General features: G+C 42.7%; 2 protein-coding genes across 4 annotated transcripts in view; both read left to right on the forward strand.

Annotated features, from left to right (window-relative positions):
• The first annotated feature begins 875 nt into the window (after positions 1-875).
• Positions 876-3,394, forward strand: dcps (decapping enzyme, scavenger). Its single transcript, XM_070962808.1, has 6 exons — positions 876-1,098; positions 1,449-1,599; positions 1,694-1,839; positions 1,933-2,046; positions 2,558-2,668; positions 2,903-3,394. Exons 1-6 carry the CDS (start codon positions 895-897, stop codon positions 3,167-3,169), a joined length of 993 nt encoding a protein of 330 aa, XP_070818909.1. The 5' UTR covers positions 876-894; the 3' UTR covers positions 3,170-3,394.
• A 1,336-nt stretch (positions 3,395-4,730) lies between these two features.
• The window catches only part of LOC139330836 (caldesmon), a 45,147-nt gene continuing 33,114 nt past the window's right edge, over positions 4,731-16,763 (forward strand). For 2 of the 3 annotated variants that reach the window (XM_070961956.1, XM_070961958.1), the window contains exon 1: positions 14,993-15,638. In XM_070961956.1, coding sequence (XP_070818057.1) covers positions 15,621-15,638 — 18 coding nt within the window. In that variant the 5' untranslated portion in view covers positions 14,993-15,620. Of the gene's footprint in view, positions 4,866-14,992; positions 15,639-16,763 lie in introns of those variants that run through there. The other variant, XM_070961957.1, reaches the window with a different exon arrangement.

Consider the following 16,763-nt stretch of genomic DNA (forward strand, 5'->3'; position numbering starts at 1 on the left):
AATCACAGAGGTGACCACGAGAGCCACTCTATTACAGCCACTAAACCAGTGACTTTTGATTGATATTCAAATTTAGAGAGCCGGTGGCATAACTGTATACAATATTCTCAAAGCGTTGTATGGACTCTACATTACTGTACAATATAATGATAGTGTTGAAAGGAAACAAAGAAAGGAATGAAAAGGAAAAAGGAAAGGAAAAAGGAAAAGAATCTGCATCTATGTATGTATGTATGTATGTATGTATGTATGTATGTATGTATGTATGTATGTATGTATGTATGTATGTATGTAGGTATGTAGGTATGTAGGTATGTAAGTATGTAGCTTGCGTTTAATTTGAACAACACGTCAGAACAATGCCATACGATTTTTGAAATTATTTCTGCGCCTGCTAAGTTAGCAGGCTGCAAAAAGCAGTGCTAAGGTAGAAAGTAAATAGGCCACCGATAAATTAGCTACAGCAAATATTTTATGGATTAAAAAAGGGGGCTTTTAACAGAGGCTGTGTGGTTTATTTGGTCTACTTTGACACACTGCTGTAGCCGAGAGGTGGTAGATGTAGGGAGGTCACACTCTGCACCAAATTGACTTTGGCAACTGCAACAAGATAAATCCTAGTTTATATCTCCCGAATTACTGGACAAGGAAAGTTTATTAAAGTAACAATATGTTGAAGATCTAAACACAGAGTAAATAACTATGAACTCTCAGAGTCACAGATGAAAGAGTTATGGTACTCGTAATTACCAGAGATGTCTTTATATGCAGGAGGAGAGTGCATAGATGAGGCTCCAGGCTTTCTTTTGCTGAGTGGATTTGAGATTGTTTTCTTGAGGGAGTTATCATCTTAGGCATAAACGATCTTTGGTCAGTAAAGCAGCAACACAAAACATGGCAGACACCGCCGCTAAACGTGCAGCCGACGGTGTTGAAACTGAATTATCTCAGAAAGGCAAAAGGGCGAAAGCTGACAATGAGAATGGTCGAGGAGAAGAAAGGAAAGACTCTGAATCTGAAAACATCCTGTGTGGGTTTAAGACATCCAACGTCTTGAGCGACTCTGCACGGGAGAAAAACATCTTCATCCATGGAAAAGTAAGGTTGTTGTAAAGTTAACGTTAGCTAGCTTTACTGTTAGAGGGTATTGAGCTAACTCGCTATGGAGTGTGGAGCTGAGAGCAATTAATGTTAAAAGTAATGGTGTTCATTGCTATATTCATCTTTCAAAGTGGCTGAAGTAGTTTGTGAAGGAAAGGCAAAACGGTGACTTCCGGTTAGAAATTTCAAAATAATAGTCTGCGTGATTTAACTTAAATGTAAAATGGACTTAGAGGATGAATATGGCAAGGACATACTGAGGAAAGGACTGCTGTGCGTGTAGTTTTTTTTTTTTTATAAGCAGTCGTCTTATCAGCACATGAAACTGCTGCACATGTCATCACCAGCTTGCTGATCAGGAGGCTGTGGTTATCCTGGAGAAGACTCCCATCAGAGAGGACACCCTGGCTGAGCTTTTCAGTGGATCCAGGCTGAAGCTGGAGATGAGGAATGACATCTACAGCACATATCGGTTACAGGCTCCCCTCCATCTCAACGGTGTGGTCAGAGAAAAAATAAACTGAAGACATTCCTGCAGCCACTTTGGCCAGCGAGAGGAAAGTGAGGAAGTCTATGTGTTTCTGTTTTACAGAGATCAAGACGACAGTGGTGTGTCCGGCCACAGAGAAGCATGTCAAGAAATACAAGCGTCAGGAGAGTTTCCTGGTAGAGGAGACAGAGGGGGACTATCGGTCCATCACGCTGCCCTACATTCAGGAGCAGAGCTTCAGTGTGCAGGTCGGTGTTAACCAGGCTGCTCAGCATCATAATGCATACTTGTGAGTGTTCAGCATTATCTATGGATTAACTTAACTTTGCTTTCACCTCCAGTGGGTTTACAACATCCTGGAGAAGAAGGCAGAGGCTGATCGGATAGTGTACGAAGATCCAGACCCGGAGGTCGGCTTTGTCCTCCTCCCAGATTTCAAATGGGACCAGAAACAGGTGAGAGATGATAAATATTGACACATATAGATATAGAGACAGGAAAGGCATGATTAGACATGAAATATATGTGAGCAATGTGATGTCAGACCTTTATTCTCTCAGGACTACAATTGATAGGCCCATATATTTATATTTACTGTTCCTGTGCAGTGCCTGAATAATCTGCTGCTACAACACAGGATTTCTCAATAACTACTTAGGTTTAATGGGGTGACACTAACAGCATTCTTCTTCTATGCTTCGTTCAACTGTACCTGCAGATATCTGCACTAAAGTGAACTAGTGCTGCATCCATATATGACTGCTGCTGCACTCTGTAATGCCATTTGGCCGTAAGTGATGGCTCCAGATGTGCGTACATTAGCAGTGTTTAAATTTGATAAGAGATCCTGTCCAAAAACATTGAGCTTTCTCTTTAAATGCACATAACGAGAATGAACAGGGTGAGTGAGAGTCAGACTTTAAGATCCTTAGGCCTTACAGCTTTGCAATATCTGTCTTCTTTCAGGTGGATGATTTATACCTGATCGCCATAACACATCAGCGAGACATCAGGAGTCTCAGAGATCTGACGTCAGACCATCTACCCCTGCTGCAGAACATCTTCCAGAAAGGAAAGGTGAGGTTGCAAGGTTACTTCAGGGGGTCTGCTTGGAGAAGATAAGAGCAGAAAACGGCCTCTTTGCCAGCAGCTGCCATTAATGTAAACCTCGAGTATCATATTCATTATCTTCAACCAATTGTGTCATTGTTACTTTCAATTTCCAGAGCTCAGAGAAGACATAGCATTTAATAATTAGAGAGAAAAGAGTGAGCCAGGCTGAATAACAGGATGTGTTTCATTGTGACACAGGAGGCCATCCTGCAGCGCTACAAGCTTCCAGCCAGTAAGCTGAGAGTCTACCTGCACTACCAGCCGTCATATTTCCACCTCCACATCCACTTCACCAAGCTGGGCTACGAGGCACCAGGCTGCGGCGTGGAGCGGGCCCACCTCCTTGCAGACGTCATCCAGAACCTCCAGTCTGACCCCCAGTTCTACAAAACCCGGACCCTGTACTTCCCCCTGAGGGCAGATGACGGGCTGCTAGGCAAGTTCAAGGAGGCAGGGAGGCTGTAATGTGCCTCATGCACTTATCCCTCCCCAATCAGGACATTCCCATTCAAGCTGTGTCCAACCAAATCCACGTTTTTAACAGTCATTTTCATGTTATTCCTGTTCTTTGTTGTTTCTTTGAAATGAGAGAAGATAGAAGTGGATGTGACTAGAATTAGGTTTTGATGTATTTTATATGTTTGATGAATGTTCCTGAATGAATAAAAGACTTTTTTTTTTTACTCAGCCTGTTCATGTTTTGACCTGATTTACTAGTTTTTCATCAGATCTACACATGAGTTGAAGCAAGACCCAATTATGTGTAGAGCAGCTTTCAAACACAGGTTAATACTCAAAATCGCAGTCAGTGCTGACAGTAACCCAGCAGCAACACTAGATGGCAGCGGTAATCCTAAAAGGATTCACTTTTTTTCTCCTCTGAAACTTTCTTAATGCAAAAACAAACTCCAGTCTGTGAATTCCAGTAATAAGATGGGATTTCTGTTTGTCCCCCAGCAAATACTGTGTTAGATGGGATAGTTTTGCAGGTCATGTAAATGCAAGACTGTCATTTTGCACCAAACTATATTTAACCTGAGCCAGCTTACATACTTCTGGAGCTGAAGTACAATGTTTAGTTGGATTGATAGCCACAATGCCAGAGGTCACAGCTGCATGCGCAAACAGTCCAGTGACAGTGTGCAGTCTGAGAAACGCATTGTGATGCAGATACAAATAATAGTTTATATTTTAATCTGCACATCTGTAGTGTTTATATCAATTCTTCAGATGTTCAGACTTAATACATGGTTGGTTGGTTTGTTCATGTCACATTTCTTGAGGCGGACATCATTTTCTTATCTCATCTGAAGTCAGTTGGGCGGTGCTCCTCTTTGTGCTTAAGGTGCCTTCGTGTGTTCCTCGTAAAAATGGAAACTAACTATCAGGACCCCAACCTGTAAGGTAATAATATTGCAAGCTATTCCTGAATGACCATTATATCCAGGCACTGTGTCAATTCACAAAAAATGTCAAAGGAGGGTCCAGGTTTCCAGTTGCTATAAGGCTATATTGACTGAGAGGGAACACATATTAGAATTTAAAGAATTTATAGATTACAAATTAGCTTTATTTTGACTCTCATGACCACACAGGTGTTTTGTTCCAAATATTGTATCATGGGAGTTCTGAGCTGAGTCTACCAAATGAATTGATTAAATGTTGATTATGAAATAACCAGATTCCAAACAAGATGACACATGCTATATGTTGTACTAAGGTCACAGACTCTTTGTTAGATATTCTGGTTCACAAAAGGTTATGTTGGGAATAGTTAATGTGGTGGTGTGTTAACCTGAAGGCATTTATTTCTGGTTTTAATTCATAGTTTATACATTTTTATTAATCATGAACCGTGTTTAATTTAAATTCAATTTCAGTTAGTGGGCTATCGAACCCTGCAAACTACGAGTCTAAAGCTACAATGTTTTCTGTTACAACTGTTTGCGTTGTATTGATGTACAAGTCACGGTTTTCCTTCCTCTGTCGGATTCCTTGTACATTCCGAGCCGCCCATGAAGGCAGCACCATAGAGCCGAGGACGCCAGGGCAGGACTGAGACAAATAATCCAATCATTAGTCCTCTAACAGCACTGATGTCTTGGTTTCGGGCTCTGAGGGATGACTTCACCCTGACACCGTTTGAGCTCCAGCAGACACCGTAAGTGCTAAGGAGCTTTCTTCTCTTCTGTGAGGGAAACTTCAGTTCGTTGTTATGACTTTATGGGCTGCGGGGGATCATGATGTGTGACTGGTGATCGATACATGCGTTCGATTGGCTGTAGTGTCGCGCTTTGTTTGTGCACAGGTTTAAATTGAGTGTCTTTTCTGCTTGGATCGTGATTTACTGGCCACGCTGGGACCATGTAGGTGCCCTGTAGCTGTAGAGTTCTTGGAAGTCCAGTTTTTGAAGGGTTTTATTTAGCGCACCTCTGATCTTCCAACACACACACACACACACACACACACACACACACACACATATATATATATATATATATATATATATATATATATGTGTGTGTGTGTGTGTGTGTGTGTGTGTGTGTGTGTGTGTGTGTGTGTGTATGTATATATAAGTATGTTTATTAACTTGAAGAAGATGATGTAAAACAAGTCAAAATGTTTGCTAGACAAAAGTTTTCCAGCAAAGTGCTGAATTCTCCTCACAGACAAACAGGTTTTTTCATGGCATTAATCAGAACCAACAGAGCTGGTTCAGGTCAGCTTAGAGGTTATGTTTACATATATTATGATTCACTCTTTATGAATTTGTGTCATTAAGATCAGGTTGAAATCTGGTAGAGAAGTAGGTTTGGGGTGAACTGTCTTAGAGTTGGCTGTTCTGTAAATAGGACCCTGGTTATGATCTCCAGCTGTTCACACTGCTTGCCTCTGCATTTCCCCATAAACATATACTTACTGTTCATGCCCAACTGTGTGCTAAATCATGCAGATTGTCCCTTTTTCTTCTTTACTTTTTTTTTTAAAGAACAAAGGTTGAAGCCATATTCAGTCCTTCTTCACCATAATGTAATGCTGTGACATCACACGCACACACTCCCTCAGTGTGACAGTGTGTGTATGAGCTCAGTGTTTGGTACAGGCAAGTCAAGGACGGTCCAGATTAAACAGTTATCTTTCACTGAGTGGGAACCTCTGTAATCCTGCACACAGACACTGAGCCATTCAAAATAGACTCATGTTGCCCGTCAGTGTGGCTGGATGATGAGAGCCTCTATTGATCTGGCCTTGGCTGATCTGAAGCTCATACTGTAGAGCTATGGCAGTGTGTCTTTGGCAATGACACGTGAAAGCCCCCACAAGCCCTGATAAATGATGACGCTACACTAGACTTTTGCAGTAAATCGAGTTAGAATTATCACACTGGACGAGGATACATGAGCTTAAGGGCGTCAGCGTAGGTAATCTGACTGAGACGCTTGATAAATATGCCTCTGTGCGTGTGTGTGTGTGGCCTGTCAACTGTCACAGCCTTCCCGATTACAGAGCTGATCAGGTCATTTGTCACTGGGTCACTGAGCAAACCCTCTGAGGTTTTTCAGATCCGTCCTGTTAGCTGTTCTCGCATGATTAGACGTGTAGCTGTCTCTGGGTCTGACTGAGTGGCCTCTGCCACAAATGGATGAGTTTGTGGTCTGTTTCTTGCGTCGTGTGCAGCCTCAGCCAAAGTTGATTTGTGACTGTGAGTCCTGTGCTACTTCCTGCTTTATTAAAGGGCAGTCATTTTACACATGAAGGTTGGGGTACAGTGTATGACACAACCTGTGAAAAAAGTTGGATTGTGTCTTGTGTTTCTGGAGCTTGACCCATGAAGTGCAATGCTAAATCATGTCTCTTTAATAATGGAGTGACATGTTAAGTGGAGGCATTTGCACATGCCAATTTGGTCATGTCAGGAAAAGCAGATGTCTCTGCTCACATTTGTCCTCTGTTTAACAACATTGCCTCGCGCTCAACCTGAATAAAAGCACATGATGTCACATTTGTGATGCAGGGAATGTTGATCAGTCCAGTCACTGTAAACAGTCAGCACAGGCAGCGCTACAGTCTGTAGCCTGCCGGTGTCATTTTATAAACAAGCTGGAATAATAACTTCTCGATTTCCAAACACAATGCATCAGTGTTTCTATTGGCCGCCTGAGTACGTCCGCTTTGTTGAAGGTGGGATCTGAGCTGTGAGACCGAAACAGGAGATGTGGGCTTCTATTGAACTGAAGTGAGCGTTCGCAGGACTGACGCACACTGCGACCGTACCTTTGGTGTGAGGTTGGCTGCTTAATGAGGAAGTTTAACTTTTGACAGTGAGCGTCAGATTTCTGCCTCTCTCAGCACTGAGTTTTGGATTTAGCTTTTAGTTTTTAGTTTTAATTTATAACTTCGTGTGTGTGTGTGTGTGTGTGTGTGTGTGTGTGTGTGTGTGTGTGTGTGTGTGTGTGTGTGTGTGTGTGTGTGTGTGTGTGTGTGTAAGAATTACTGCCGATATTCTGGTTTTTCTCTCATGCAGCTCCAGCTGACAATTTAGGCTGATGAGGTTCCTTGTTTAGTGTCTTAACATTTCCAAGCATGTTTTTTCCTGTTTATTTTATTTACTTCATTTGCAGTCAAAAGCACACAATAGGGAATACTCAGCAGTAGCCTGTTTATTTACAGGACATAATCAGCAGCGTTTTCTACCCAGAGACATCACCCAGTGGACTTCATTGGTCAATCATAGCGGAGGAGGGAGAGAAAACCATTGTGTCCCTCTGCAAAGTTCACAAACTCGAATTTGCGAGGTCAAACGTAGCTCATGAAACAAATTCACACCTGCAGGTAAAGAAGAACGCACATGTGTGCAGTTGGCTGCTGTCAGCCTGTCAGACCATGAAAATTCAGCCCTGATGACAAACTCACTGACCATCCACTGTTGGAGCAATGAGACGCATCATTCGCATGTTGACGCCCTGTAAAAGCTTCAGTCACAGGTTATTAGGTCATACTCATTCAGTTAAACCCTGTGAATCAACTGCTCGTGTCCCTCCTGTTGCTTTAACCCACACACACACACACACACACACACACACACACACAGAATAGTTGTATGTGCGAGTAAATAGAGTTGAAGACGGCTGTTTTGCTTTTATCACCCCATAAACCTCAGCTGGGACCTGAGATGTGGAGAAAGAAGAAGAGATCTTAGTTTGGTGGAGGAGTGTGTTCTGTTTAAGATCTAACACACACACACACACACACACACACACACACACACACACACACACACACACATGCACACACCACCCAGTGCGGCGGGCTTAGGGTAGGAGTATGATTACAGGGCTATTTACATTACAACATAGAGAGAGAGAGGGAGAGATTGGCAAGGAGAGAAGAGGAGAGAGAGAGAGAGAGAGAGAGAGAGAGAGAAGATGGTTTCCAGATGTGAGGTGGAATTCAGAGAGCTGCAGAGCGACTCCCCTCCTCCTTTGTGCAGAGAAGAGAGATCTGGATCAGCCTGTGCATGTTGTAATGGAGAGAATAGGAGACAGAGAGAAACCACAAAACAGAGGAGAGGGAAAAGGCGTTGCACTGCAGGGGTGAGTGAGAGGAACTGCAGCCAGCGGAGGGAAAAGAAGTGATGGAGATGAGGAAGGAGATGGAAAGAATAAAGAAGAATGAGGAGAGGGAAGAAAAGCAGGGCCTCTCGGTCGACCGCAAGTCCAGAAATCTAACGGGGGGGAAATGCAGTCGGTGGACGCTGTTTTAGTGTCGGTGAGCAAAAAAAATCCACCAAAGTGAAACACTTGACGGAGCTGTTTTCCAGAATACCAAGCTTTCTTCCCTGAACGTCTGAGGCCGTCACGCTTCTATCAGGGTCTAGTCTGAGGCTGATCCTGCTCTCTTTGAGTAGAGCGCATCAGCTCATGGTAAGACTGTTGTGATTTTAAAAGGAATAGAAATCAATTATTCCCTCTCACAATCATTGGAAGATATTTTTTGCAAGTTATTACATTTACTTTAATACAGTGTTTACCCACTGATGAGTTAAGATGAACTGTTGGCCTCCACAGCAGGTTTTTTGACGTGTCATGGTAGGAAAAACACAGGTGAGACACTGACTGTGTTGAAATGCACAGTAATTTTCCACTGTTATTCCAAATATGACAGTATTCTGAGTTTGATATGGGCCATGTAAACAGTATATTCCCAGTTAGGCTTCATTCCAAATGGAGCATTTTCCACGATGAAGACATGTGGGACGTGCTCATATTTGGTTTTAGGAGCATTCTTCCTACATGTAAACAGCACATTCTGAACATGCGTCTCAGTTGGGTTTTTACCGCAGTTTGCAACACTTGCTTGCCTGTTCATGGTCAGATCTGGAGCCAACGGTTTGCAAGCTGCACAAAGGAAAAGCCCACATTTGTGGTCCGAGGGAGAAACACGCCTACTTTTAATCATTACGAAAGACGTGGATATCAGCAGGTTTTTGGATATGCACAAATATCACAACGCCGACCTTTTCGAGAAGGCGGTGGAACAAATGAAAGAAGGAGGCTGTGTTTATCTGAGTATGCACAGCTGCATGTAAACAGGACTCTCTGTGGAGTATTGATGTTCATCAGCCCTCGAACAGCTCGTCGGTCAGGCTCAGGATATTTTCCTCGGTCAGATGAAAACCACTGAAGATGTCCTCTGCATATTTCCAACAGGCTTCTGTTCTCATTATTCACTCCACAATGTTGTTGACAACAACAAATTATGAGCTGTGTTCCCTCGTTTTGCTCTTACTAGTCAGCAGGTGTCACTGATTATTGGCTCTTAGTTCAGAGTTGGAGGTAGGGTGGATACGATTTAGGCTAAAAAAAAGAAAAACGACTTTCTTGACCAAAATGTCCACGGTCTGTCCACTCAGGTGATCAATTCGTCCTCTTCTCAGGACTGTGTGGGTGTGGCCAGATTGTTGTAATGTTGGTTTTAGGGCCATTTTAAAGTCACATGACTAACTGATTGACTGTATGCTGAGCGACCAGAGGAAAGCGCATTGTGTGGTATACTGGGAAGAGCTGTGCAGCACTGTTTTGGTGCACTGCTTGGTGTGCTCTTGAGGTCAAAAACTGTAGAAATAAATGTACTTCACACAGATAAGGCAAATAATAATAATAATAATTATAATTATTGATGGGACAGACACTCACTTTGTCTTCCAGTTGCTCTCTACCTTCAGCGGGTCCAGCCTCAGGGCCGTTTCAGGAAATACCAACATTCACTTTTTTTTCTTTGAAGGGAAGCTGACCGACATTCCTCTCGCCTCTATAAACAGAAAGCTCTATGATTGATACATGAATACACACACACACACACACACACACACACACACACACACACACACACACACACACACACACACACATTTACACTTACACAGAAGAATTGCACCACACTCTTGGATCTGTTTTGAGGTGTCAACTTTGAGAAATTCATTCGCGCACACAGACATTGGATATCTGTGTTTTGAGAAAGTCTGAGGTAAAATGAGTGAGGAACCAGGTGTTTCATATACTGAAATGGAGGTCATAAATAACCCTCCCACAGGGGTTTATTTAGATCCCTTTGCAAAAGACTTGAAGTCATTTTCCCACTTGAAAAGCAAAGCAGCGAAAAGCAAAGCAGCATGCCTGGATGAACACAGGGTGTGCTGTGACTGATGTTAATGAGCTAAATGACTGCATGTAATGTGAAAGGGGTCACTCGTGGTGGGACACCTAAGGATAATAACACCCGACTCTGCAGTTCCCCTCAGTTGTTCACAGCCTTTTAGCGTCTTTCATCTCATTGTTTTGCTTTCTAAGGCCTCCGACTTTAATGTTTGGGCTGTCTCTCATCGCTCTTATCAGCACTGTTTTCAGCCCCAGCAGGAAGCTGTGAAAAATATAACTGTACACTACCTGCTGAGCACCAAATGACAAAAAGTTAACAACTAGCTAATAGGCATAACTAAACACCTGACAGTGAAAGAGCCAGATATTTCCTTCAGGAGTTGAGGAGAGAAAAACAGAGCTAAAGGAAAAGTGAGTGTTGGACGTTAGGTCATCAGGTGGCCAGAAACATGAGTGTCTGAGTATAAATGGATGATTGCTAACATGCTCACAAGAATCAATTTATGTATGTTAATAATATGTCAAGGCTGTGTTTTCATAGCCTGTAACACTGCCCACCCCGAGGCTAAAACTCAGTGAATGTGGCTTTCAGATTTTGTTCTGCACAGGTTGAGACTTGATTGCATGATGCACACTCGTGTTGTCGACTGATGCTAAAAGTGCATTGAATCGGTTCTGATTGAGGCACTGATCGGTCCACGGGTTCAATGTTAGCTTCGACGAATGATGCATGTTCAGTCATTGTCATTTAATGCAGAAACTGTCAGAAAATCGCGAAAAGTGGCCCTCACAATATCCTGAAACCCACGATGACCTCTTCAAACAGCTCGCTCTGTCCATCCAACAGGCCCAACCTCAAAGATATTAAATTAACATTCATGTTGAAAGCCAATCAGAAAGTCCTCACATTTAAGAAACTTGAGCACAAGAGTATTTTTACTTGATAACTGATTATAATGATTCACTGAGTAATTAAATTGTTAACCTTTGTGTGGATTCAGTCATTAATCCGACTGTTGTTCCAGCGTGTGTCTGTCAGCGTTTGTTAGTGATGATTCATATTTATTCACTATACTCGCGCAGTGATTTCAGTGTTCAGTGAATCTTCGGTATCTGTCTGTCTGGATGGGGAAAATATGACAAGGTACATTTTTATGTTTGTGTGTGTGTGTGTGTGTTTGCCTAATCTTATAATAGCACAGTTGATCCCTTTTTAATGTCAAATGATCTTACTGTTTTTAATGGCACATTTCCTGATGTGCACCTGTGCACTGCGTGCTGTCATTTTCAGGTCACCACAGATTCTTCGTTCACCGCGAGTGGGTTTCTGGAGTTGTACACACAGAATGTAAAGCTTCTTCTATTGTAGATAGACTACTCCACTTCTAATAATGCTTCATTGTGAACATCAGCCTGTGCTATATTGCTCAATTAAACGTGTGCGTCACTGCCCTCTCCAATGTCTGGCAGCAGAACGCAAACTTAACCTGTCTAATTGGTTTGACCCAGTTTTATGTGAGAAGAACCAGACAGGATGTGTTTTACATTTCTTAGATTTGGAAGCGTTTTGTTTTCAGAATATTCTCATGTTCTCGTTGGAAGTTTCACTCTCAACTCCGTCGTGTCCTTTTCTCCTAAAAATCAACACTCAGTCCTCCCTGCTGCAGATTCATGACACACAGTTGAAGGAAATTAAATTTATTTCTTTCTGAAGTAAAAAAAAAAAAGGAGACCGCGTACTCCATGTAGATTTATGTGTGTGACTGATTTATTCAATTTCCTGAGTGTCTGACGTCCCCGCTGCAGTGAAGACAGAGAGATTCAGGACGGGATATCCAGGATCCCGGTGGAATTAATCTCAAGCAAAGCTGAGGCAACACCGAACGTATTGGTGGAAACACTGAGTAACATGGACGTTAAAATGGTGGAAATCCTCTGTCAAACCTACTTCACCCTGAGAGGGTTCTTCCTGATGGCTTCTTGGCAATGTAATGTTGTACTGTAGATTCTTCTATAGCGAGCAGTTTGTGCGTGTATGTGTGCGTGTGTGTGTGTGTGTGTTTGCAAAGGAATTTCTCAAACCCTACATGCCAAAACTGATCTTAGCGACTGTGTGTTTGTGCATCACACTGTTGAAACGGACCTGCTGAGCTCTGGTTCTGACAGAGGCTGACACGCACACGCACGCACACACACTCGAGCGACTTGGACAGCTTCGATCAATTTCAACATGTTTGAAATGAAAAAAAAAAAATGATTCACGCAGACAACACTCAGTCTGGGCATGTTGGGATTGAGACATTCATTCCAGTATCACCACTCGCCCGTGAGCGATCTGATGATTCATGTGATTTGGATGTTTTTGTCACTTTCTTGGGCCAGTTTTCGTGCCTTTGCCTCGACACTAAGGTGATGCTTTCTGTTATTGTGTAATAGGATTCAGTTCAGAGGCGCCTTCGGATGACTGAGCCTTTTCCGAGAGGTAAATCTTTAAACTCTTACTTTTAATCTCACTAATCCTGAGACTACTGTATAGACGTGCCGTGTCATAGATGATCATTTCAAAAGTCTGATTGTTTTTAACCATAATGATCCGACACTGATCATTTAAGCAAACTGACCAGTTAGCCAAGATCAACTCCTTCTCTTGACTGAGTGTCTGAGAGGATCGAGCAGCAGGGAATCGCAGGATCGACCCTTATGTCACCTCGCGGCCGCACACACATAAGCACTCGGAGCTGTAGTGGCTGTAGGTAGATAAGCTCTGGACTTACAGTGATTAGCTGCGACAGGCTGTTGCGCGACCGCTCGGCCCCCTGCTGAGACAGAAACCGTGATTAACATGAGGCTCTGTTTTTGTGCAAGCAGTCATTGGACGGTGACATGCAGGAGTTGGCCAATTAACTCAAACACATGTTACATATACAGTGAGGCGTGGCAACAGCTGAGAGAGACATTATGACTGATTCCACTTTTATTCAGCATCCATATTTGCTGATGCTGGAGATGCTCTCTGAACATATGTTGCTGATAAAATCAAACTCCATTATGGTCGTCCCATCACAAATATCTATCAACTGAGCAAATCGATGCTGTCAGCACTAAGTGCTGTTTATTGATTATTTTGAAAATGCTAATCAATTATATGAAAGTAGAACAACACAGTGTACCAGGACAGTCTATGCTGAATAGAGCAGCTACTTATGCTGGATAACCAATATGTTCCTGTGTGGTTGGAAAGCGGACACAGTCTGAGTTGGTTGTTATCTTGTGGCCTTAGCTCGGCCTGAATTGTCTATCAGCCAAGTTAGTGAAGCATTAAAAGAATAGTCAATGGTTAGTATTCACCTGACAAATGTAAGTTGTTTTGCTCTCCACCAACTCCTGACTCCTCACTAACTCTGTCTCTCTGCTCTGTGGCACTGGGCAGCTCACGGTGGATTTAGTACTGTAGTTTTTTCATTGAAAACAGCTGACTGCTTCATCTGGAAACAACACTGATCAGCTGAGCAGTGAGAGTGATTCAAAACAGTAACGTTAAAGCTGTGGGCCATCAAACCAAAAAACACGTCCTCGTACCTAATCCACTGAATAGGACAGTTGCCAGTGACTCCCAAAATGACATATATCAATGTTGGAGAGTGCCAGCAGGACCTTCGTCCTCGTGTGGCTAACAGTCAGAGTTGGTACTACTTGGTAAAGTTTAGGAAAATAAACCTTGCCTTTGTTACTGTTACGTATGTGTTGTAACTTAAAATGGTTCAATGTTGACTTCTGCTTTCGCACAGAACACAAACAGCAGTCTGTGTTTGTTTGACCGTTAGTGTGGTGTTGGAAGCAAACGTTTCGTTCAAAAGAACAATTACTCAGGGTGAACCAACTGAACTGAACCACTTTGTGAAACAATCCTTTCATTAGCCAGTTCAGGGATACACAGAGATCAGAATTAGAGGTCGTCACCCAACAAGAAACGTGACTATGGATGGTAGTGACCTTCTTGCAAAGTCAAGCTATTGGTATTGGAACCTTCTTTCTGCTGAGGACGAGCTGAACCAAAACAATGAGCTGAAAGGGACTAAAATGCTCCACAGTCCTCAAGCGAGTCAGGTGATAATCCTCTTTGAGTTTGTACAAGTGACATTTTCATGAGTAGTCATTGCCATCGTGGATATAAAAATATTGATTAGTGCACCTTTAAATGATCACAATAACTGATGATAATCAGCATTCAAGCTATCGGCCACGTTATGCTAACTGCTTGCAAGACGATGGCTGTTAGCTCTCTGGGATAAGCTAGCCAAGATGACTTGTCACAAACTACAAATACACCTAAAGACCTAATGTTTCAGAAACTAATAATCTGATCATTAGCTCGTGCTGCCGAGACTCTTCCAATATGGCCGCCAAAGCTCCAGAACTTCAAAGCTTGCAGTTGTACAATTAATACATCTGAGGGAGAAATACCAAGCCTGCCATTGGCAAAGGCATAATTTTGAACAGAACTGAACAGCAAAGAGAGAAAAAAGAGGAGAAAGTCATGGGGGGCAGTGCCTTGTTCCCACTTGCCTCCTCCCTCCCTGCTCCCTCCCTCTCCGTGCTCTTCCTCCTCCAGCCCTCCCTCTGCTGCATTTCCAGTCGTGGTGACCGGGAGGAGAGGAGTGAAGCATGCAGCAGCCACTCACTCAGTCATTCAGTCAATTGTTTTCCCTCTAACTCACTGTGTTGTACCACATCAAGGATCTTTTACTCTTCTTCTTCTGCGACGAAGGTCTGTAGGAAAAGCCTTTTTTTCCTGTTTTTCCAAGACACTCAGAAACCTGATTCGTTTGAAGAGGAGATTCCTGTTTTTTAAATTGCCTGTAATTCAGTGCTTCTTGTGTGATACTCGGATCCTGTTATAACCACACTTTGGTTGCTCTTGTATGTGAGTACTGGAGTGGTTAAGATTGGGTTGCTGTTGTGCCTCCACGCCAAATTTTGGAGAAAGGAGCTCTGTACGAAATTTGACTTTAGTGGAGCTCAAAAGGGGGAGGAACCTCAGAAGATGGTTTGACTTGGAAGAAAGGGCGATCTTCTGTTGTGGAGCTGGTTTTCAGGAGGAGAAGGGAGTCGGATGTGGGACAACACCACGCAGGTTTTATATTCTATTCGTGGACAAACCGGGAAAAACATCCTTTGATTTGCAAAGAGGAAGGAAGAAGTCTCTTGGGAAAGAAGTCTCCACTTTAGTTTTACAACATGGCTGCGATGTATGGATGCTTCAAGAGCAGGAAGTAAGTGTCTTTTTCTAATAATGCCACTGCATTCTTAATTATGTGTATTATGATGAATCATCGTGATAACATTTTATTTTGACACTCAGTTCTGTGGTACTACCAACTGACAAATCAGCCCCAAGATTCCTCCTGATGATTGCGACACCTTATCCTTGGCATCGCACCTGACAACATAACATTACTCATATGTTGCTTCATCCATTCACATCATGAAGTGGATTTCTGTGTCATGGGAAGGGAGTGTTATTTGGCTTCTTAAAGGCTTATTATGCGTCACTTTCAGCACATAATTCTATATTAATTGAGGCCGTGGACTACTTGTAGTACTTCAAAACACGACGTGTTTGCAGTCCTACACTCTGTTACTGGAAGTACTTCTTTCACAGCTGGCCCCATCTTGTACTGGAGAGCAAAACATTGTGACCACAACAGAAATCCAAATGCTGACAGAAATTACAAATCTCTTCTTGGAGTGCGCTGATTTCACTTTGCATGTTGGGGTTTTCCCAGAGTCTACTGTCTTTTGTTGCACTTGTTTAATCAAACTTTCTTTTCTCTTTTGTTTATTGAGACAATTGATGGCTTGTACTGGCGCTGACAGTCAGCTGTGTGAGTCAGAGCTGATGGACTGATGAGGCTGGTTTTATGCTGGAAGTGAATGATTAGTCAGAAAATCCCAGAATTAAACTTGCTTGTTGTTGCTCTACTGATGCCTCTATGTATGATAGCTGTAGTTATATCAGACTTTTTCCTTATTTAAATATGAGTGCATGTTTTTTGTTACAGCTGATGGAAGCCCTCAGTGCTTTTAATGCTTTGAATTGGCTATATATAGGACTGTGGGCTTGGCAGTGTGATTGGACCACAGAGGGTTAGGATAATGAGTGCCTTTAGCTTTTTGACAACAGTAAAGTATCCTTTTTTGTAGCAGAGCTGTGGAGACATGGTGTTGGGCACTCTGATACCCCCCTTCCACTTTCTTTGTCTTTGGCTTCTCAGTCTCATGACATGACAACAATACAAGCTTTTATGGCCCACTCAGCAGAGTTGACATAGACAAACATTTTGTTTGTGTGTGTGTGACACAGAGAAAGAAAGTGAATGAGGAGATGGGATGAGCTG

The sequence above is a fragment of the Chaetodon trifascialis genome, chromosome 5, assembly GCF_039877785.1.
Source record: "Chaetodon trifascialis isolate fChaTrf1 chromosome 5, fChaTrf1.hap1, whole genome shotgun sequence".
NCBI lineage: Eukaryota > Metazoa > Chordata > Actinopteri > Chaetodontiformes > Chaetodontidae > Chaetodon > Chaetodon trifascialis.